Below are 23,531 nucleotides of genomic sequence, written 5' to 3'. Positions count from 1 at the left end.
GTCAACCAGATATCTAATTTCACTATCAGGAGCACTGGCAGTTATCAATGCTGTACCCTGCTTCGCTTTGGATGGTCAGTGGATATTAAATTCATTCTTGGAAGCCACACTGAGTTCCCTCATTGTAGAAAAACAAAACAGAGAACTTGTTGGTTTTTTAATTTTGCTTGCTGGTAGTGCACTTTTGGCTGCCAATGTTGCACTGGGACTTTGGATGGTGACAGCACGATAGAACATTGGATACACTTCCATCAGTTCTCAAAGTACACAGAAACAATGAATCCATTGCCTTTTAAAACTTCTCCTGTACTGAGACTGAAATAATTCCCTTAAAATGATACTGAAAGAACACTCCCTGGTGGCTGCTGTTTTAATTTAAAACTGTACAACATCGTGCCTGTGGTCATGAGAAATCTAATAGAACTAAGAACCTTTTTATTTACTCTTTAAAAACTGTAATAATTTTCAAGAAACTGTAAAGTTTCACAGGAAAAAGTTAGTCTTCATTAATTTAGGTCTCAAAATAAGGGAATTATTTGGCCTCAAACATTTGTAAAGTGGGAGAAAAAAAAAATTCCAGCTTTATAATTTGAATAATTGTCAGAAAATCTCTGTGGGCTCTGATCATTTTTCAGTCAGCGTAGTCTTGAGTGTCTTGTTTTGTTTTTTTTGAATCTGATATTCTACCAGACTGGATTCTAAGAAGCCCTAAAGTCTGATCTCAAAATGGTGAAAAGCTAAGCAAATGCTTACCATGTGTTAATGGGGAGACAGTGGCAATATGGGTTAGTGGCTTTCCTTTTCAGCTGGCCAAAATGACTGGAGGAATGTTGTCCTCAGGATGTAGATGAGAAGTTCCAGTGTCTGCTAAAAATGAAGCATGTGGGAGGATAACAAAGCCCACACATCTGTTTCTTAACACATTCAGTTGTATATTATCATACACAGCTGAAGTTTTTTTAAAGGCAATATTTGTCAGCAATAGCTGCAAGATAACAGAAATTTAGTTTCTGAGTGCTGAAGTATACTGTGCACAATTTTTCCTAAGTGATATGTAATGTTTGTGTTGTTTTACTGAGAAAAGAATCCTGTATTCTACCTGTTTACAGTTAAAAGTGAAACCTGTTGTTTTTATGATGTCTATCTTCTGATGCTATGCATGTAATATGTACAGTAACTCACTGATGGCTTTCTCTATTTCAAAGGGTTGTTTTCCTTTGGTAGGATTCATTCTGTTCAAAAATAGTTAACAAAGATACTTAGTTGAAGCTGGTCTTGGATCAGAATTATTTAGAGGAAGAATATGATTGTGAATTGAACAATTTAAACATTTTGTTTTGCTTTCTGAAATGAATACATGAAATGAAATGAATACATGAAATATCCCTGTTCTTAAATGAACAGTGGAAGAACAGTTAGTGTTTTGCTGATTGAAGTATGTCTGACATACTTTGAAGCTCTTTAAGTCTGTAATATTTTGTACCCAGTAGGATTATATATTGACTGTCATGTCCTCTTATGATATATTGCCTAGTCTATAAATCAGGTTCAGTCAGAGGCTTGTCTCAATATAGGCTGATATTTAAACAAAAATGCTCCAGTTTGGGAGCCTAAATATTTGAAATATGAAGTTTTTGAAAAATATGCTGCAACTTCTGCCTCATACAGTGCTCCCCCTAGGAGCTGCTGCAGCCCAGACTTCCTTTACAGAAATGGCCCTTCCATCACGAACTGAAGTGGAACACAAGCTCATGGATACTGGCCTGCAGGGAGTACTGAAACGTTCATGACCAGGTCAAATACATTTTTTTGGCACTAGAGGTAAAAGCCTGGGTAATTTTATGAATGGGGCTGAGCCCAGTTCCAGGTGCTACTGCTTGGATTCATCACTGATGTTTGCATTTGCCCACTGATGTGTATTTTTGCACAGTTCCTTTCACACTTAATTAAGATGTACTCCTTTCTTAAGATGATAGAAGCAGTAGTGAGACCCTATGTGTTTATTTGTTGCTGGCTAGTTTACTCACCTCTCCAGTGCTGTCACAGGTTGGGTGGACCTCTTGAAGTTCACCTCTGTGGGGTGGCAGGCCTGTGCCACCCATTTTCAATCATTTCAGCCCAGGCATATAGGCACAGATCCTGGTAAGAAAGAGTAAATCCTCCAGTCAATCCAGTGTGAGTTGGTCCCTTTGGGGGGACTGTTAAAAGTCACACAAAGTGCAAGAAAGGGTAAAACAAACTATGCCCTGAAAGTCTAACTTGTAATCACTCCTGAAAACACACAGAGGTTTCAGGGGAGCAGTTCTGATGGGCCACTCTGCCATCTCCATGAACAGAATAGGAGCAGCCTGGTCTTTGCACAAAGCCTGGCTCTGAGGTTCTGTTCTAGAGGCCTGCTCTCTCACCTGAGTGACTGCTTACTGATCTGAGCTCTTCCTTTCAGTGGCTCTGTGTCTTGTCCAAGCTACAGTGCAAAAAATTAATTTGCACTTAGGAGTTTTAATGGAATTTAGTAAGACAGGATATTTACTTTCAAAACGTGAAGTTTGATACTTTATATGTATGACTACAATGGCTTGTGACAATCTTTTAGCGTAGTGCTTCTCGTGCAGATGTAGGCAACAGATTTTAAAAAAAGTTTCTGAATTAACATACACAAATTACATCTGCTATAATGAGGCCAGCAGGTTGTTCCTGGTTGTTTAGTGTGCCACCAAAACCATGAAGTCTTATCAAAGGAAATTAAATTCAGTTTACTTAGTATAACTGTGACTTTCAGTGATATTGTAAAGTAGAACTTCTAAAGTAGAAGTCTGTGTCTGCCCTCAAGATCAAGAAGAGGGTGGAGAAGACATTGGTCATGGTTTTAGCAAAACAGACACAGTGGTACGCTGTAAAGGCCCTAGATATCTTATATGGAGGAGAGACTACTGGAAGTGTTTAAAAATAATTCATGAGTCCATTTCTCCACAATCTGGAACTCTACTGAATAAGGGTCGATTTAGGTGCTTTGAATCAAGACTTCAAGCAAACTGGGCATGAATGGTGACCCAGCACATCTTAAATTACCTGTAGACAAAGGTAGTACTTAAGTTGGACCTCTGGAGAAAAAGTTGTTCAGTGGACCCATTTCATTCTCCTGTAATCCTAACATAGCATGTTAGGATAAGCATGTGCCATGCATAGAGTTATTGGGAGGATTTTTCCTGGGGTTTTGGTTGTTTATTTAGCACAAAAGGACACAGTGATTTCTGTGTGTTGGATTTTTACTCTGGAGTATTTGTGATGTTTCTTCTGTGTTTGTAAAAATAGAAAGGAAGCCTTTCCTTAAAATGAAATCTTTCCACTTCTTATTCTAATTAGCCCCTCAGAATCTTCAGTACAAAATCCATCAATGTAATTATATGGCATATTGACTGGACTATAGAACAGAGCACTCCTAAAGATTGGATGGCTGCTACTATTTATGTATATACTGTGCATTTTAAATCTGTATCAGATGGAAAAAGTAATGTCTAATATTCAGAAATGTTATATGTAGCTTTTACATGAAAATTGCCAGAAAAATTCCATAATTATTATCACTGTTCTGCTTCGTTTTTTATGAGATTTTTTTTTTATATCAGCAAAGATTTACATAGCATGTTCTGATAATGCAAAATACAACATGAAAATGGCAAACTTCTTAGCATGGGGGATGTTACGTGCTCTTTGCTAATTAGGAAATTTGAACCAGCTTGCTTCTGTACAAGTTAAATGAAAGAGGCTTCACTAGAAAAAGTATAGACAAACTTGCAGATTAGTTAGCTCAGATTATGAGCCACAGTGGAAAATTTGTTAACTTATCCTTTTTATTTAGAATGAAACAACCAACTATATTGACAGTTACTTTTTCCAGTGATGGTTCTGCATTTGTGGATATATATGTGTATATATACATACATTTTTATAACAGATACATATACAGCTGCAGGATGTATTAGTACTTTTTTAGGGGTAACTTACAGCAGTCCTCCATATTCTGCAATGTAGGCCTTTGTTTTTCTTTTTCCTTCTCTCTATTAATTCTCTCTGTGGCTTTCTCTGGATTTTAAAATAGAAACTATGTTGTTCTCCCATAACTGATCTTAACTTTGTTAACAGACGATAAGTGATGGGGATGTAACAGCTGCATGAGTTTTGTTCAGTTGATGTTTATGTTTCTTAGTTTCTGTGAAACCTCAGCTACAAGCATGGTAAACACAGATTTTTCAGGGCAACTAAAAGAGGTCAACCTTGGAATCCATCACTCTCTTAATGCTGCTGTTTGTGCTGTTCTGAATGATAACTGGGATAAGCAAGACTGTGTAGAGTATACTGAAGAAATGAAGTTTTCAGGACAGACTTCCCCATAGCAGTCAGGGTGTTTCAGCTTTCTTTGAGTAAGGATATATTTTTGTTCAGTTTAGCACATCAACAATACCACTTTTCCCAATAGTTTCATATACATTTTACATGACAGCAAAGACTGACCTGGAGGAAATATTTTTAAAATAAATTAGTATATTGTCTTCTATATGAAAGATCTGAATTTGTGGCATTTATGACAGATGAAGCAGGGTTATAAAGGTTTATGTAGCATAGTCTGTATTTAATTGTTTTAAAAAGATGTGAGTTAAACTCCAGATATAGTTATTTGTAAAATATGCATTCTGTACATCTGCATTCAGACCAAATTCCACAACTATTCTTGCCTCAGCTTTGTTCTTGTACTCTTGTGAGTAAGAAATCTGAATTTTAACACAGGTAAGATCCAATATTAGTAAGTATTTTATACCCTCTTCATCCTGAATTTCATGTAATGCTTTATATAGATTAGTTATTTAATATGACAGAGTTACCTGGGGTATATTCCCTGTATTAATGCAGCATTTGGGAAGCATTGTACAAGGGACTGCCAGGAAAGGGCAGCTCTGTGACTCCTGTTTCTTGGACTCCACCACCACCATCATGTGAAGAGCAGATGGCAGTGATTAAGGGCAGTGAAGAACTTCAGTTTATGGCAGCTTTATGAAACCTTCCCACTGCTGGCCCAGTGTGAAAGGACGGGAACAAAGAGCAGGATATGACACTGCAATTCCATTCATTCCATTTACATTGTCATGAAACCTGAAAAGAACTTGTAATTAACATTTCAGAGCACGAAGGTACATTTTCCAGCCCTTCACTGCATCATTCAGTGACTGATGATGAAACTTTTTAACACTGTATCTTTCCATCGATAAATCTGTGCTGAATAAGTAGTATGAGTAGTTGTAGATCATTTTGTAAAACTGACCTGGATCTTTCTCACCTCTAGATGTTCGTCTTGGTTTCTGCAGCATCATAGCTTTGTCAATCGTAATTGACCTTTGTTGATATTAGTTTGAAAGGTTGGAGGTTATTTCCAAGCCATCACTAGAAAAATCTATTTCCTTCCTTCCCAAGTCATTTGTTAATATTTTAAATTCCTCTTTCCTTACATAACTTTGCTTTTAGATTTCATATACTCAAATGATCTTATCTGAAGCCTGTCAGTGGAATATGTATTGTTTTGAAATTCACTGTGGAGTTTTTTTCCTCTGCGTAGCCTTATTTTTCACACTGACTCACAGCTGTGGAATGTTAGATTTCTAGACCCTTTGTTCCCACTATGCATTGTTCATGATCATGTTTTTTTTAAAAAAAAGGAAAAAAAAAAGAAAGCTTCATTTTTAAAATGTCAGCTAACAAATATATGGAACACTGACTAATGTATTGTGGTTTTGTTTTGCTTTTTTTCTCTATTTAATCAACCAAACAATAAGTATTGTTTTCTATGTATGATAAATGTATCCTGCAAATAAATTCATTGTTTGATTATTAGTGTGCTTAAATCTGTTTTTAAAAATAAGGTAGAGTGACATAATCCCTTATTTGTGGCAGTTGCCGTATTCTCTCATATATTCTCATTCTCTTCATTTGTAATTCATATTCTCTCTCTGGGTACTGACAAGGCACCCCAAGGTACACTGTCCTTTTCAGTATCTGATCACCTCCTAAAATAAATAATAACTATCACTTTACTTCCCCTTATTTACCAGCTCATCACAGTAAGAGTTGCAATATTTGACACAGGATGCCACAGTGAAGGTAAGTGAAACCACTCCTCTGGCCAGTCCTATGTGAAGGACTTAAAATGTCAGATCTTCAAATGACATGAAGGTGATGTTATGTATCACAACCTTTGATTTGTATATACAGGCCAGAGCTGGGCACATATCCTGGCTAGTTCTGAACAAGTTCCTTTCGGTATCCAGGTGCATCTGGGACTGGGTTAGCACAGTGTAACTGGGTAGTTCAGCTTTATTTGAGAATGGAGTGTTACTGATCTGTTTCTTCAGGAAGCTCATCTACAGTCAGCCAGGTTATTTGTACTGAGAACAAAATTGTCCTTTGTTGCTTACTGGACAAGCTGTTACTTTATACAAGCAGAACTGTTTCAGCAATCGTGGCTTTGTTCCCAGATAAAAGATTACCATGAGGAACGGACACAAAGCACAGATGGGACACATTGGTAGGATTTCCCAGATAGGTCGCTGTGCAGTTTTTGCATTTTTCTGAATACTTGCGTGAAGCGCTCTTTTTGCAGGTTTTTTTTTTCCTCTTACCTATGTTAAAGGTAGAGACAATAGCATAATTTTTTGCTGAAGCATTTAAGCTTCTAAGAGAGTTCTGAGATTTTTCAGTTGATTTTGAAAATATTATCCCTTATTCTGATTATGTATGTTCTGTAGATATCATGGAAAAAAATCCATGATATCCTAATGTCGTCTTGAGGAATGTTGCCTTAATCACTAATACAGATTGAGGATAAGATTTAAAAAGAAATACTGTATATATGAGTCTTATTGCTGTTAACTTTTTATGAGCTTAATATAATTCTTCCTCTGATCATACCAGTTTGGACCATGAAGCAGAAGCATTCCTAAACATCTTCAGTAGATCTGTATGCACTGAACTCACTTAAACATTTTTTTTAAGAATTTCTATGACCTTTTGATGTGAACTACCCAATGAAATACAATTTAAGGTTTGATTCTAATGTTGTGGTAGTAAGCTGGGAGAATGCACAACATTTATAAGCACCAGTCACAGAGACTTCTGCTAAAATTTTCCCTTTTTTTACCTCAGAGAGATGTGGGTCTAGTATTTACTTTCATACTTTTAATGCTCTGGTGGTGTTGAAATAGAATTGGATGTTCTTACCAATTATGTGTCATATTCTATACGTTTATGATTAATTCTACCTCTTTTTAGTTCTTTGCAAATATATTAGTGGCTGAATACTATCTAACCACCACTTCTGAAAGTCTTGAAAACACATGGTTGTACATCCTTTTTCATTCCCCCTCAAAGGAATCTTTCAAACCGAAAAGAATAATTTTTTTCTCTCCTTTTTTTTTTTTTGTTATTAAATGTCATCTTTTTTACTTGCTATTGCATTGCAAAAGTTCCTGTCTTTTTCCCTTTTCATAGCTCTGTGAGGATCTCTATTAAAATATTACCGGATAATTTTTTATAGTGTGAATTTCTCCAAGCCAGCTGAATTTGATTCAGTTACCCACGCAGGCTTCTGGTGTGGTCTGAGATATCCTAAGGTGTTCTTGGGTTAATAACCTGACTTGAAACAACATTTTGAAACTCATCCCCCACTCGTCTCCCTTTGTCTCCTGGTAGATAAGTCTTAGGGTTCTAAGACCTACACATGGGGCTGGCAGATGTGGGTGAGGCCCAACTGGAGATCAAAGACATTCTGGACCAGCAGCTGGATACTTGGAAGGACACCTGAGGGCATTTTGTATCACACCAGATGCTTATATGTGGGCAACAAATCAAGCCACACTGACTCCTTTTCTTTCCTTGCTTTTTTTTTCTGTTTTGACTTGTGAATTACAGTAGAATATGAGGCTTTTTGAGTGAATTTGACATAAAAATACATCTAATCTTTTCTTTTTATGCATAATAGCATGATACAGGCTGTTCTATAAAAGTCAGGCTAGCAGACTACATGCATTCTCCTCCTGCTCTGGGCCTTAGGCCTGGAAGCAGCAGAAATGAGTATTGCTGCCTTTCCTACAGAAAGAAAAAGGAAGGCTTATAGGGAAAATTCCATCTGTCTCTAGCTGTGAAGGCACCAGGTGGAGACAAGGCTTTGTGAGGGGACTGTGATCATCTTGGCCAAGTGCCACGATTGTGTATTTGACTGTTTTTTAGCTTGCAGGAGAAAAGAAATGGTGAGACTTACAGTTAGGAATGGGATAAAATGAGGGAAGGAGTGTGATAGGGAGAGGTGGTTTGTTCATTTACAGAATCATTAATAACTCCACAATAAGCATTTTTACTACTTTTTTTTTTCCCCTGAAGCATTTAAAGCATTTATAGAGCTGACCTGCAACTAGAACTAACAAACTTCCTTCACTGGTAAAAACACCCCATTTAGTAAGATCAGAAAGGCATTAAAAAGCCTGTCCTAGAAAGCAGTTCAGGGTGGTTAGAACCCAGAGTTGTATCCCTCTCCCTGTATGAAGACCAGGACCAACCTGACTTTCAGTTAGTCTGATGTGGTCAGAACTTTTCTCCTCCTGCTTCCACATTCCCCTTTCAGCATGAGTTCACCTTAGAGATGCAATTATTAAGAAAAGTTAATCAATCCATTTTTATAATGTTTTGCCCCTTGGCTTTGTTTTCATTCCTGCAGCAATTTGAATAACTAGCAGAAACTTGGCCAAACCACCTGTATCTCTATCATCGCTGCGAAATCAACAAAGACAGATTAAGAACATGCATTATAAACCACAAATTCCTGGGTACTTACCACTGGTTATACCAACAAACGTGGGGTTTTTTTTCCTTCGCTGCTACTGTTTACTGCTCTTTATTAAATGATTGAATTTATTCCCTGGAAGTGTTCTTTGAGGCACTTTGAATGCTCAGTGTGTTGCAGTGCTGAAGGAAAAAAAATGGGCAAACCAAAACTTGTATAGTATGCTTTTCACAACCAAAATTCCCTGTTTCATTTACGGAACCAGTGCAGATAAGATTATTTTGTCATATATGAAGGCTCTGGTTATTTTCCCAGCATTTATATTCAAAGTTACTCATAAGGAGAGCACTTTGGTAATTAACCTAACTGACCTCTGCAATTAAATGTAGCTGAATGAGAAGTTAAAGCAGAGGTTAAAATATTGCTGTCACAGTTGTGAAAACTTCAGCATGTTATCAAATTATAGTTTTTCATAAACATGCAGAAACCTATTGTTCACTCGAGACTTTACCTAACCAGGAACAACACATTTTTTTAACATTTTTTTTTATTTTGACATGAAAATACCAAAAGCAATTCTGAAGAGAACATCTCAGCTTTCATGTATGGGGTTACTTAGAGGGGTTCACTTTTAGTGTGTGCAAATGATGGTGTAAAAATTAAACTGTATCATTTAACGAAGTGATTCTAAATGTGATACTAAACTTTATGAATCACTCTGTTCTCATATATGTGATTCTCCAGTTTGTTTCTTGTGCTCTATTCTAGGTCAAATGCAGGTGCAATGCAGTTATTTGCACGAATTTTTATAGCTGTACAATGTACCTGAAGACATTAAGGTTGCAGCAAACCAGAGAGTACAGGTTTGGTGAACTTGTTCATCATAATAACATAGGGAAAAAATCTAGATAGCAAATGTAGCTGATTAAGGAGTCATGAAACCAAACCTATCATAGTCTAATGAAAAATAGCAAAAATAATCCAGAAAATCCAGGTTTAAAAAATAAAAATTTTTCTCATTAATTAAAATTAAGTAAATAAATTGTGGGGGGAAAAAAGTGCCCCTTAAATGAAGACACTCTTCTAGATCAAAAAGGTGATTTGAAAGGCAAAATAAACCTCTTTTCTTCTGCCATGGGTTTGTGTATACACACAGATGTTAATTTGGTAAGCATTTGGTTAACTTCCTCTGGCCTGCATTAGCATCAGCTCAGATAAAAATAATAACTGTTGGTGGCCTTAGGAAGCTGTGAAACATGCAGGCCATAGCTGCAGTGAAGGAAAGTGCAGTGGCACTGTCAGAGCCATAAATCAGAACTTACAGTGAAGAAAAATGGTTCAGCAGCTCTGTATGGGCTTGGGATGTGAGACCACCCAGTGGGACAGAGATCCATCCTGCTGTGCTGCACCTTCCCCCTGTGACCTGCAGCAGCCTGGGCCAGACTCAGAAAGGGACCTGCAGTCCTAAGGAGGGACTTAGACCAGTGCACCTGACTAAGCTCCACTATTAGGACCTTGCTTAGCCTGAGATCAACAGGCCTCCAAAACTAGCTCAGACTTTTACTCAAAATAGCCCTGAAGTCTTCTGCACTTGCCCAGCCCTGCTGCAGTAGAGGAGCTCATGCACAGCATCCAGCCCGGGGTCTGGCAATGACGCGTGTGCTTCCTCCTGCCCGAGAGGCTTAGTTAAGCACCTGGTCTCAGTGTGGAATTTTTAAATCCAGCATCCCACAGAGTGCAGCAGGGGTTAGTTTTGTCTTTGAAAATGCTGTGTGCAGGGGTGGGAGCAGGATACAGCAGATGGAAACAGACCAGATACAATCCAGTGTCTGTTTAGTGAAGCACTAAACAGAGTTCATGTAAACTGTAGGTGAGTGTGAGGTCTTGACCAGGACCTACTTAAAATCTCCAGGACAGAGCCACGAAGTTTCCAAGACTGTGCCTTGGGTTTTGGGCCTTTTTAGTCCAGGGCCATTAATAGCATGCAGCAGTCTGTGTGGGGATGTGTCCTCTGCAGATGTGTACAAACCATGTAAGAATGAGGGGGTTTCTTGCTGGAGGGGAACATTAAAGAGATGCTGTCAACTTTAAGCTTTTGGGGAAAAAACTACAGTTATTTTAAAGAATAAAAGTGCTTTAATATTTGAATAGCTATTCTGCTTTTCTACAGTATTTGCTGAAAAACCTTTTCAATATTTAAAAAAACTTTAACTTTCTTCAAAATCTAGGAAGTGTGCAGCTTTGCCAGTGGAAGCTGATGAACAAAGGAGCTTTGAAATGGGCTGTCTCCTCTTCAGCTGCTCCAAATGTTTGACCTTGCTGTATCAGTTTGATGCTGAAAAAAGCTTGCTGTTTGCTGTTATGTAGCCATAAGGAAAGTCATCTGTCTTAAAAACAGCTTAAGTTATTAGTCAGTTGGGCATCTGAAATCAGAAATTTCTGCTGGTGCATCCCAGGCTTTGGAATGCTGTCCTATGAAAGCTAACACTGCACCCAGACATTAGACCTGATACCAGGAAATTGCAGATCCAAATTAAATGGAGTCCATGAAATAAACCCTGAATACAATATGCACATGAAAACAGAGCCAAATGCTCACGAATAATAAGGCTGTTACCAATATGAAAATATAAAGGACTCCTTTCTTCCATCCTCATTCACCACAAACATGATCTAGCTACACTGACATTAGTGGGAAACATTCTGCCCCTATGAGGAGGGGAGTATCAAGACAAAGTAATAGCAGAATAAGGTGACATAGCCTAAAGAACTGACAGCACTGGACTTGCTGAAGTAGGAAAACAGTTGCTTCAATCTACAGAATGAAGCAAGGGGTTTGCCTTGTTATAGTTAGCGCATTTTGCAAAGCTCCTTACTTGTGTAGTGTAAGACATAGCCCTATTCTTCTTCAAGCACATCTTGTAAAAGGTACTTTGTCCTGAAGCATAAAGATGTAGCAATCAAATGGAATTTGAAAGGGTTTTTTGCTTTGGGCTGTAATAAGCTTTCAAGGCTGCTTGTTGATTGAACAGGGTGCTGCTATGAGGGGAGGAATTCAGGGATCCAACCCCACCTAGCTTGAGTCACTTGCTTTAGGCATTTGTATAGTCACCTTAGCCTCTCTCTACAATCAATAAAGACAGACATACCACCACAGATAGCCATCTGAGGAGCAATCACACTGTGAAACACACTACAGACACAGCCTGGGTACAATCTGGGTACAGCCTGCTCCACAGCCATGTTGCAGAAGGCCTACTTTAATAAATAGGATTGCTCAGAGCAGTCCCAAGAAACCCAGGAGCATTGGTTCCTATTCTTGGGAACCAATTCTTTCTTTGGTCCATAGCATACTAATGAATAAAAAAGATTTGCATAAATAAACACTGGTTTGTGGCCAATTACCTTACACAAAAGGTCTTTATTCATGGACACCACATTCCTCTAAAGAATGTTTTAAGACATGTTCTAAAAATTGTGAGTATTGGTCTGAATCATTCCCAATTTTAAAATATTTTAGTCTAGTAACAGAATATCTCTTCTTATATATGTATGTGTCATTAAGATCACTGGAACATGATGATGAACAACTTGTAAATGCTAGGTATCTGGAATTATCAATCTCTTCTTATTTTTTAAAGTAACAATTGTGATAAAAAGAGTTAGAAAAGTGAGCAGTAACACTTAAAAGTACTAATGATCAAGATAGTGATTTAGAAATCAACCTACCTAGGACAGGCTTAGAAATAAGCCAAATGTATGTTTGAAGACAGGCATCCTCAATTAGATGTGTGGCTTCAAATGGTCCCTTTCCACCTCCCACACTGCACATCTCTGCTGTGGTTGTAAATAATTATGTTTTTACCTACAGAACTGTCCTCGAGCCTTTTCTCTGTCTTTCTGCCAAGGTCAGGACAGAAGACTGGAAAGCCAGTTAGAAATAAATCTTCCCTGTCATAGCAGCCCATCACATTCATTCATTGGAGAGGGACTTTTCACAAATGACAAGACAAGAAGAAATGGCATTAAGCTGAGAGAGGGCAGGTTTAGATTATGTATTAGGAAGGAATTCTTTACTGTGAGGGTAGTGAGGCACTGGAACGGGTTGCCTGGAGAAGCTGTGGACGCCCCATCCCTGGAAGCGTTCAAGGCCAGGTTGGATGGGGCTCTGAGCAACCTGGTCTAGTGGGAGGTGTCCCTGCCCATGGCAGGGGTGTTGGAACTATATGATCTTTAAGATCCCTTCCAACCTGAACTATTCTAGGATCCCATAATTACCAGTTTGACATTGAATTCACAACCTGTATTTCTTCTACCTCCTGCCTTTCCCGGCACCTCTCCCACCTCCCCACCTTGACTTCATCTTCTCACTAACAAATCCAGAACCACGTTGTAGAGTTATTAATATCTTCCTGCCTTTGTTTTGTCAGTAAATGCAAGTTTTTTAGATGAAAAAGTGAGAATTTCTCAGCAAGCCATTCCTATGCAGCCGGGAGGAAGGAAAGGAGGTGGAAGACATCTGGGTGTCTTACTCTTGATTCAGCTGGGGACTAGCAAATATATTTGTTTCGGGGTTTTTTCCATGTCTTTAAAAGAAATTACTGTGATGATATGATTGACAAGGACTGCTTATAGAATTATGACTCCCTACCTAATTATGTTCGGTTTGCCAGCTGTGGCAACTATTTGAAAGGCTGCACTTCTGGCCAGGAATTATTTGCAGCTTATATATACCAGGTTACATACTTTCATACAATGTATTGCTTAATGCATTATCTCCCTTGAGGGCATTAGAGATGTTAGGCAAAAACCTGGATTCACATTGAAGGATAATTTGATTTATGAAGAAAGAGGTTTTTACAGTGAATAAGCATTACATGCATCATACAAAGATGAGGCCAAGATTCTGGAAAGTGACTACTGAATCTGGGTACATTTTTAATATTCCCACTCTAAAGGATTTATTTTTCCAATGGAACAGAGCAGAAAATCAAGTCCTTTAAAAACAACTTGCACACCAGAACCATTGCTTACCGCACACTAACAGTTGTGTTTATATCTGTGACTGTTTGTGATTTACTTCCTATTGACATAAAAAATAAAAAGATTGGAAAAACTGAAGACAGTTGCTAGTAAGGGCACTAACCATATTATTACATACAATCACTTGGTTCCTGGACAGCTGAAATAATAGCAGCCTGGTTTAGTTCCTTTGAACCAGTTTCTACAGGGTGATGGCACTTCACGGTAAAGCCTGCAATACATCTGTCATCAAAATCAGCAGCACCTTAAATGTGACAGTGAGTAACCACAGCAGGTGCTGAGAAAATCTTCACATCTGCTCAGGCTTGGTTTCACTCCTTGGAGAACCAGCAAGATGATGGTCCAAGTCACAGAATATTCCAAACATTAAGAAATTGAACTAAGTTTTACAAGGTCTGAATTAAACTCTCAGCTCAGCCACTGTAAAACAGGAGCAATAGTGTTTTGATGTTTTGCTGATCCCTTTTATTTTCAGTATTTAGACCCTAAATTCTCTGTGTAGAAACCCTTTTCTGAGTGCGGTGATGTGAGGATATAACTTGGTTTGGAGGGGGGGGCCTCCAGGTATTCCTACAAAGAAGGTTTGAGAGTAATGTGCACTGAAAAGACTGTTTTCTAGAAAAGAGATACTAGGTCTTAAACATGATCTCTGTCACACAGTCCAAACCCCAACAGCAGTATATGCATTTTTACAATTAATTCAGTCAAGAAGTCAGCAACAATGCAGGCAGAGCAAGAAAAAGCAGTTGTAAACAGCGAGAAATCAGAAACTGGTGGAATGAACATCATACAAAGGACTCGCAGCAGGAGGGGATGCAAATGACTGTATCAAGCAGAATAAAGTATGGTTTAGGAGAAGAAAAAGGGAGGAAGAGGCACTGAGAACAGAGTGTGCTTCATTCAGAAGAGGTTGGGCAAATGACTCTGCAGTCTGAATGGGAAGATGGAGAAAGCTCCACTGATTTCTAAATAACAGGCAAAGATGCCAAGATAAATGACAGATAATAAGGTGAATTAAGTATCAAAGACCTATAGACAGAAGCAGGGCTGGAATAGCATGCAGCAAATGAAAAACCAAGCTAATGGAGGGGAAATAATTGGAAGAGCACTGAAGAAGGAGGCCTCCAGTCAGCAAAGATGTTAAGGGATGATCACAGAAGAGAAAGAAGAGAGAATGGAACTGAGGAGACAGGATGTTCAAAGGGGGAATAGAAGAGATGACTAGGACCTGAAACTGCAGAAAGAGTGTAAAGATTAAAGAGAGGTCATATAGATAGCCACTGCTTCTCCTTCTTTCAAAGGTATCTCAGCTTTTTCATTGGGTTTGCTTTTTTTTTTAATCTCCCTGTCTTCTTAGTCAGGCAGCACTTTTTGTATTTACACCAATTGCATGTTGTGTTACACATTCTTAACATTTGTTGTTTCAAGCAGCTTGCAATACGACCTTAGGGGAGGTTTAAGGTTTTATAGCAACCTTTTACCTACACACCACCTCCGCTCAGGAAACTTCCAGTTCATTCCTGCCATGACTGAAATGCTGCATGATAGCATCTTTGCAAAGCCTTCAGAAGCAGCACAGGGCCAACAGCATCTTATTGCTTCTCAGTTAGCATTTTCTCAAAGTCAGTTTAATCCCACATATTTAGTGCTGTAAGCAAGCAATTTCAGAAAATTAAATTGGAATTTCCCTACGTGTTTATGACATGGCAGTAATGATGGGTTTTTATTTGTAGTTAAATATTTTCCTGCAGTGTTTACTAATTAAACATTCAAGGCACACAGGAGAAGTGATTGTGAGCTTGACTGAAAGCCAGATGAAGGGAGAAAATTTCATTGATTCAGCTGTGCTTTAGAATTGATAAAACCAGTCCAGAGAACGATTTGTGAATAAATGCTTGCATTTCACTAATACACTGGAAGTGGGAACTCCTGCTTTTAGGGACAGGAACAGTTACAAGACATTGAAGTCCTAAACAGTTTATAGATAGAGCTCTGAACAGTTGTGTTCAACAGAAGGATATACTGGAAATGTGTTACTTGAGGCTACCATTCAGACAGACTGCATATAATCCAGGCAATGAAATATGCCATGCATGATAGATGTCATATGAATAGGACTAGTCTGGCAATAACACATGCACTATCCCTTAAAGCTGAGCTCCATGAATTATTATAAGGGTAGAAGTGAGGCTCACTAACAGAAGTAAGCCTAAAGCTAATGCTACTGACACGTAATTTTGACTAGAAATATTACCTATGAGCAGAAAACTATGGTCTCTTTCCCATCAAAAAGTAACATTTTCATTTTGAAAAAAAAAATAGGAAAAAAATTTAATGTGTTTTTAGCTTTTTATTATTCATGAATGAGAAAGAAAAACAATAGGGAAATCATAAAATCATAGAGTCATTAAGGATGGAAAAGACCTTTGAGATCAAGTAGTCCAACAGTCAACCCAGCACCACCACCGTGTTCAACACTAAACCACGTCCTCTGGTGCCCTACCCACACGTTTTGAACACTTCCAGGGATGATGGCTCCAACACTTCCTTGGACAGCCTGTTCCAATGCCTTACAACCCTTTATATGAAGAAATTTTTCCTAATATCCAATCTAAACCTCCCCTGGCACAACTTAAGGCCATTTCCTCTTGTCCTGTCACTTGTTACATGGGAGAAGAGACCAACCCCCACCTCTCTACACCCTCCTTTCAGGTAGTTGTAGAGAGCGATAAGGTCTCCCCTGAGCCTGTTTTTATTCCAGACTAAACAACCTCAGCTCCCTCAGTTGCTCCTCATCAGACTTGTGCTCCAGCCCCTTCACCAGCTCTGTTTCCCTTCTCTGGAGTCACTCCAGCACCTCAAATAAATCTAATTAAAAGTAAAACCAATTTGTTGCCAAGTGGTCAGTAGTATAAACAGTCCTATATGTGTAGTGATAATGGACTTGCTCTCTTGTCAGGAAATTGGAGAAATTTTTAAGTGTCCCTGAAGTTTACCCTGTAAAATCATAATCATGTGTTCTCATAACTAGCAAGGATCCAACAGCAGAAATGATGACAAGAACATATTTTCAGAGAAATAGAATACTTAAATAGAATACTTAAATAGAATAGAATACTTAAATAGAATACTTAAATAGAATAGAATAGAATACTTAAATAGAATACTACTATTTCCTCTGACCATCTTGACTTCCTCCTGCAACTCTCCTGCAGCTGCTCCTGTTGTGGTCCCAAGGAGCTTGTTTCAATGCCATGAGAAAGCACTGCAGCAGGTACTCTGTCTGCAGCTCAGACAGGCGGGAGGCACTCCGACATCATTACTCAGGTCTGGTTTATGACAGGATAAGCTTTTATCTCTTAGGGTCAGGTCTTTTAACCCAGCTAAATAGTTTCAACGCAGGACAGTGTGTAGAAAGCAGAGCTCTGTGCTGCTTCTACACTCTTGCAGTGCTCCAGCCAGCACAGGCTCCACACCAGGTCTGGCTGCACTGAGCTGCCCATAACACCAAGGAAAACCAGTCCCATCCACCAGGAGAGCCCTGGGCTCTTTGTGTCAGCGGCTCTCAGTGGCAGAGTGTAACCATGTCAGAGTGTAATAAAATCTGTGGAAAAGTTTTCTGAAAGAATGGAGTCAGGCAACAGCATAATTTTGTTCCAAGAAGTCTGCATGACATAGTGGCTAAAGTTAAGTTTTACAGCTTTTGTTTGACAGAGTCAGAAGTGGCTGTCATGCAGAAAATGTATCTTGTCTTTTCCTGAAATATTTTTATTGCAAAATCTGTTATTCAGCATTTGTTGGCCAAAAAATGGATTCATATGCTTTCTCATTAGCTCTTGCACACTTCCGAAGCAAACAGTAAAAGTTAAAGGCTGGCAGTTCAGTATTGTTTATTGTTACATGGGGCTATGTCAGTTGGAGAACGTGATGAAGAGAAATACAATAGTGTACACTTGAAATGGGGAAATCAAGAAGAAAATGTAATCCAAGAGTTTCATTTCAGCATTCTCAAATGTCTTTTTGAGTCAATGTCTTTTGGCACTGCCAAGACACTAATTCGAGCTCTTCTGGCACAATGAGACACGGTATCATTGGTTACGACAGATGTAGCCCTTGAAAACAGGGCAAAACACAAAAAGAAGTCAGGAAGTCGTGAGCACTCAGAACATAGCAGCTTGAATTCATCAGAGTACAAACACAATGCCATCATATCACTGCCTAGATCAGAAGAGAAACCTAACCATGATTTCTAGTACCCTGTAGGTATGACAATACATTCTTTTCTTCTTACAGCTTAACCCCTGCATAGTAACAATCCCCAAAAAACAGTGAAAGCATAGGAGCCAGACCAAACTAAATTACCCACCACTTGCTTTAGGTCATAAAAGCAATCTTTCAATCAAGTTTTAATTGAAAAATTAAAATGTTTCCACACCAGAAGTTCTAATGACACTGCCTATTCATTGACATTTTTAATTTTGCATGTCACACGAGTAAAGTTAGGATTGGGAAATGACAGGAAATAAAGTAGTTACTTGTGTTTTTTTCAGGATTTATACACTCACAAAAGTAAGACCTTGAATTAATAAACTTTAAAATAAAGAAAATACAATTGCATGCTATTGCATAAGATATTTTTAGTCCTTACAGTACAGAACACTGTATGAATAGCCTTCCTTTATGTAGCTGAACAATCTTACACCTTTGCTTATTGAAGCAACCAGCATCTTCAATGCCTGTGCTTTCACATGCTTTGACAAAAACTTGAGTTTTTTTTCTTCTAATTTTGTCCAGACAGAGGAAGTTAATGAGGATTTAAATTTTGAATAAGAAATTCTTTTGCTCTATCTCTTTTTCAAAAAGTCTGCATTTCTCTCACCATTTTCAGCCTAAAAGTCAAAATAGATACAGTACTCTAAAGTCCTGCCTTTGAAAATTATACTCAGGTGTTACCAGTTCAACGTAGCTTCAGGTTCTATTGGAAATCCCCTTAAAAATTTGAAAATCTTCCCTGTCAAGATTTTCACCTCTCACCTGTTTGAAGAAAACCTTCCAAAATTCTGATGCTGGGAAGAAGAAAAACACCTGCATTTGAATTCTGCACATGGTAAGTATTCCTATCTGATTACTTTTCTGATTTTCTTGTATTCTAGGGTAATGGTGCTGGCAATAATAGTTGTTATATAAGAGCTGCATCCAAAAACTCCAAGCAAACTACTTGTTATCTTTTGAACAACTGCTCAATCATTGACAATAGCTACACATACCATTTTGTGTTCATCAGAAGTTCTTTAAGTTTAAAATTAACAGAGTAAAGAAGAAAACCTAAAAAAAATCCCAAAGCAACAATAAAACAAAAAACCCCACAAAAACCAAAACAACCAACAGTTAAATAACTGGAGAATATATAAAAAACTGGGTAAGGAATTACTCAGATAATATAAGGCAAGTAATAAAGACTCACTATGGAAAATTTATGTAGAACATCCTATACATCGTTCACAAGAGAAATTTATAGCTACCTGTTGAATTTATATTTTTTTAAAATGCCACAGCTGGAACAGTTTCTTTCCTCAGGGGTTTACAAGCTAATAGAAAAAGAAAGTACTGTTATCACCACGGTTCAGGTGGAATAATCATTAGCAGTTTAAGAATTAAAACACTGATCTCCTGACTCCTAACCTACTGCTCTAGTTAGAAGACATTTCTTTCTCTCAACAAATCAGCTGAGACATTTTAGTAAAGACTGAGCTGGTACCAGTGAGGACTAAATACCACAATCATTATATGATATTTGGCAAACTTCTGGGTTGCAAGGACACATAAGTTTTCTGATATTTACAACAGGCTGTTTCAGGCTGAAAATTTTTATGTCAATTCCAAAAGTTGCTTTGCTGTAATTAGTGCCAACTGTTATTTTATTGAGTTCTGGTGAAGTTTTGGTAACAGACTGCAATACATTAATATCTTACCTTATCAACAGGGTTAGTATTTTTATGTAGGCTTTGGAGGATTAGCTACATTTTTTACTGTTTCTCTAAATTTGGTTTATTCATTGTAGCTCTAACTCTGAAATTACTTAGCTGAGCTATAGATCAATCACTTTGAATTATATTCTCAACTCTACATTTTGATTTAATTACCTTCCATTTGAAAAACATACAAATTTATAATAGATGTTACCTGACAACTTCTTAGAGGAACTGGCTGTGAATAACCACAAAGTCTTTCACAAGTCCTTTCAACTTTTTTCTGTGATACCTTTAATGAACTCAAAGATGGTCTGACAGGCAATAAAATGAGATCATAGCCTGCTGGGTTGATCAGTATTGTCTTACTGTATTGTTTTTTCCCTTGGAAAACTCATCTCTCTTTCCTAAGCACATGCTGTTTCTTATTTACAATAGAAAATGAAGAAGTTTGTGTAAAAGTTTCTGCTAAGAAGAAAACTTTAAAAAATTAATCATGGCTCTAGCTTCCCACATGGAAACTCTTATTTCATGTTGAGAATATCTCTGAATAGAAGGAAAATAATTTAATTTGTGCAAAGCACTCCACTGATGTGGAGTTCACCTGAAGCGTTCATAGCCAACAGATAGAAGCAGAACATGTTTTATCTGCTCTGGTTTGACTGCAGAGTGAAATGAATCACATCTTAAAACTGGCTCACTGCTGGTTCTGAGTGCAGTCAAGATAACCAGATCAAATGCAGGCTTCTGGATTGTAGACATCTGAGGTTAGATGAGATGAGCTTCGTGCACAGGCTTCACAGGAGAGCCTGATGTGGAACAGCTGCTCTGCAGTGACACCTTGGCCTATTTAGACAAGCACCTTTATTTAATCTGGAAATCCCTTTGAGGAAGAGATCATTTTCTGACTTGGAATTTGTATTGCACTTGCAATCAAAAGGTTCTCTCCTGACAGGCAAGATGGTAATACCTCGTCTCATAATAAAAAAGCTGACCAATACCCCTTATAGAGTTATGATGGCATGTTCATAGATTAATTGTAATTACAATTATTTACTAGCATGTATTTAAGCATTTTGTTCATTTTCCTTAGTTTTATATTTGGAATGCAGTTACATATAATTCTGCCTGGAAAGTCAAATGACCATGTAGCAAACAGTATTGGTCTAACCTTTTCTGCAGTGCACCAGACAAATACTGAAATTCTGGCTCCCTTGAAGTCAAAAGTAAGTCTGTCTTTGACTTTGGTGGCAACAGAATTTCATGTAAGAAGTCCTGAATCCAGTACACAATACAGATATGAGAATAAAATTCACATTATCATCTATCAGCATTTCTCAAAAAGTGCACACTGAGGCATTGTCACTCAAAAGGGAATTAGAAAAGGTAACTAAAAGGAACAATTTTATGAGAAACAATATTGCTAAACATGCATACAAAGTAAGTTTTGTATTACTGGTCTCTAGTTTAGATAAAAGAACTTTTCCATTGTCTTTTTTTGACACTGCCTCTCTTTTGCTCATCTGTTTTACTGCCTCCTCATGCTGCCTGGATGAATTAATCATTCTAATTTTAATCAATTTGCCATCTATGCTTCTCTGTGCAGAGTTTACCTCCCTCCATAAAAACACTTTGATCAGAAAGAATATTATTTCTGTCATGTTATGAGAGGCCAGGGTTACAAATTATCAAGCCATGTATATTTTCCCCTAATTTAATGAGTTTTACCAGGCATAAAAAGCTATTCCCTCTCTCTGACCAGGTTGTTTTGGTTTTTTTTTCAAGATTTCATTGGTCTGATTTAATTTTTACATTATTTCAACTGTAGCTGCTAATGTTGGTAAAAAGAAAGGAGAATGGGGTCCACTGGATACAGAGTGTTGTGATAAAAAATAGGGGATTTACCTGTTCAGTGTGTTTTTTGATATCTAGGGTTAATATCTCCCTGAAGTCATCTGCATGGGAAATTATAATCAATAGACAAGATGTTGTGACTTGACTGGATTGGGGAAATGTGCTTTACTGGTTTTGTGACAGTAATTATTAGGAAATAGAGATAAAATGGAGGAAAAGAAAATACACAAACAAACAAAACCAGCTGATGGTAATAAAAAATTATTCTGTTGTATTGCTGATGCAAACATGCAGAGGGTTATCCTAAAGTCCCTATCGCACATAGCCAACCATGACATAAGGCATCAGCATCCAGTTTTTTCTGTTATGTTCTTTTTGATTGTGAACCACAGGTCCTGTCCTGTAGCTGGGTCTATAAGTCACCACTTGGGAGTGGTTAAGATATTCTAACAAGCTGATGCAGCTATCAGACCTAACTTCTATAGCTTAGGTCATAAAGAAAAACTAGTACTAGCAGGCCCTATTGGTGCCTGAGGAGGTATATCCAGACTATGTTATAGGCATGATAAAGAAGGTGGACAAACCAGGAAAGTCCTTTGGTTGCTATCCAAGATCATGATCATCTGATGTGGTACTGGAAATCACCTGATGAGCTGCCCAAAGGATCAGATGATAAGCGGGGATGAAGAAGGAGCGGGAGGGGTCATCTGATAGAAGTTATATAAAGGTTCCTCAGGGGCTATTTTCAAAAACCAAAAGGGACTGCTTATAGGATCTAATTTTTCTGAGAGACGACACAGATGATCCCATTTTGCTGCATCATGTGATGAGTTCACAGGCAAGACTGTGGTTGGGGTGGAAAAGCAGTGTTCATCTAGTCTTTATATTCATTGGGATTCTGGGGAATTCTGTCGAGTGGTCAAACATCTATACAGAAACACAGAAAGAAACTCTGTCAGGCCTGTGGCATTTTGGCAGTTAGGAAAACCCCCCAAACCTGCCATTATGTGCGGGTGAGAGGTACAATCCTAAAGGCTAAGATTAGAGAGTTCTGGTGAGGAGGTAAACGTGAGGAATGGTCTGTCAGTGGTTTCCGTGGCTACTTCTCTGTGTTAGCAAAATAATTTGTTAGTTTCTGTCAAGACTGAAACCTGATTAGTGAGTGTGCTAACAAAAGTAAGGAGACCCTGAAGGTATGCAGGATAACCAGGATCCCAGGATGACTGGACTTGAGGTCTCACCTCCATGGTAAATAACCTTGGACCAAAAGAAACAGGCTGGAGTCTATTTGGACCACAGGAAATCCCAAGGGTTCAAAAGCAGCACTCTGGCTGAAAGACAGCACAGGGCTCTCAAAAAGCAGCGAGTATAATAGCCTCTATAATTTATGGTAGCACTTATTTAAGTAATTAACTCTTATCTGAGTTCACTAAAACTTCCTGAAATTGTTCTCTTGTTCTGTGAGAAGTCTTACATCCTATGATATAATTTGACTCTCCAGGGTCTTTCTTTGCAGAACTTAGAAAAAAAAAAAAAGAGGTCTTTACTCATCTTGTAATCTACCTAAGTATGTTTCCACGTTCAACTCAATATGCTTGTTTTTAAAGTTAGAGATTTTTTTAATGATTTCCAGTAAGATGTAGGCTCCACACTGCCTCAATTTAATTTGAAACAGACAGTTTGCTATCTTTTTTTTTTTTTTTAAGCCTCCAGAGCTATGCCCCAGCAAGTCTATATATTAGATTGCAAGCATCCAAGAAGAGGGAAATAAGTTGTATTTGTTTTAGTAAACAGTAACATGCTCAGGCACAAAAGCAGAAATAAGAATTAAAGAAGTAAAT

At 38.0% G+C, this 23,531-nt stretch overlaps 1 protein-coding gene across 3 annotated transcripts in view; it reads left to right on the top strand.

Moving 5' to 3' along the window:
• The window catches only part of MBTPS2 (membrane bound transcription factor peptidase, site 2), a 46,781-nt gene extending 34,611 nt beyond the window's left edge, over positions 1-12,170 (top strand). Inside the window, exons 11-14 of one of the 3 annotated variants that reach the window (XM_039377884.1) lie at positions 10-74; positions 6,102-6,150; positions 9,593-9,687; positions 11,053-12,170. In XM_039377884.1, coding sequence (XP_039233818.1) covers positions 10-74; positions 6,102-6,130 — 94 coding nt within the window. In that variant the 3' untranslated portion in view covers positions 6,131-6,150; positions 9,593-9,687; positions 11,053-12,170. Of the gene's footprint in view, position 1; positions 5,884-6,101; positions 6,151-9,592; positions 9,688-11,052 lie in introns of those variants that run through there. The other 2 variants (XM_027731104.2, XM_039377889.1) reach the window with 2 other exon arrangements.
• Positions 12,171-23,531: the final 11,361 nt, after the last annotated feature.

The sequence above is a fragment of the Pipra filicauda genome, unplaced genomic scaffold (genome assembly GCF_003945595.2).
Source record: "Pipra filicauda isolate LSUMZ 115617 unplaced genomic scaffold, ASM394559v2 scaffold12_size5214236_pilon, whole genome shotgun sequence".
In the NCBI taxonomy this organism is placed as follows: domain Eukaryota; kingdom Metazoa; phylum Chordata; class Aves; order Passeriformes; family Pipridae; genus Pipra; species Pipra filicauda.
The sequence above is the reverse complement of the archived record's forward strand: the minus strand, read 5'-3'. Positions and strand labels throughout refer to the sequence as shown.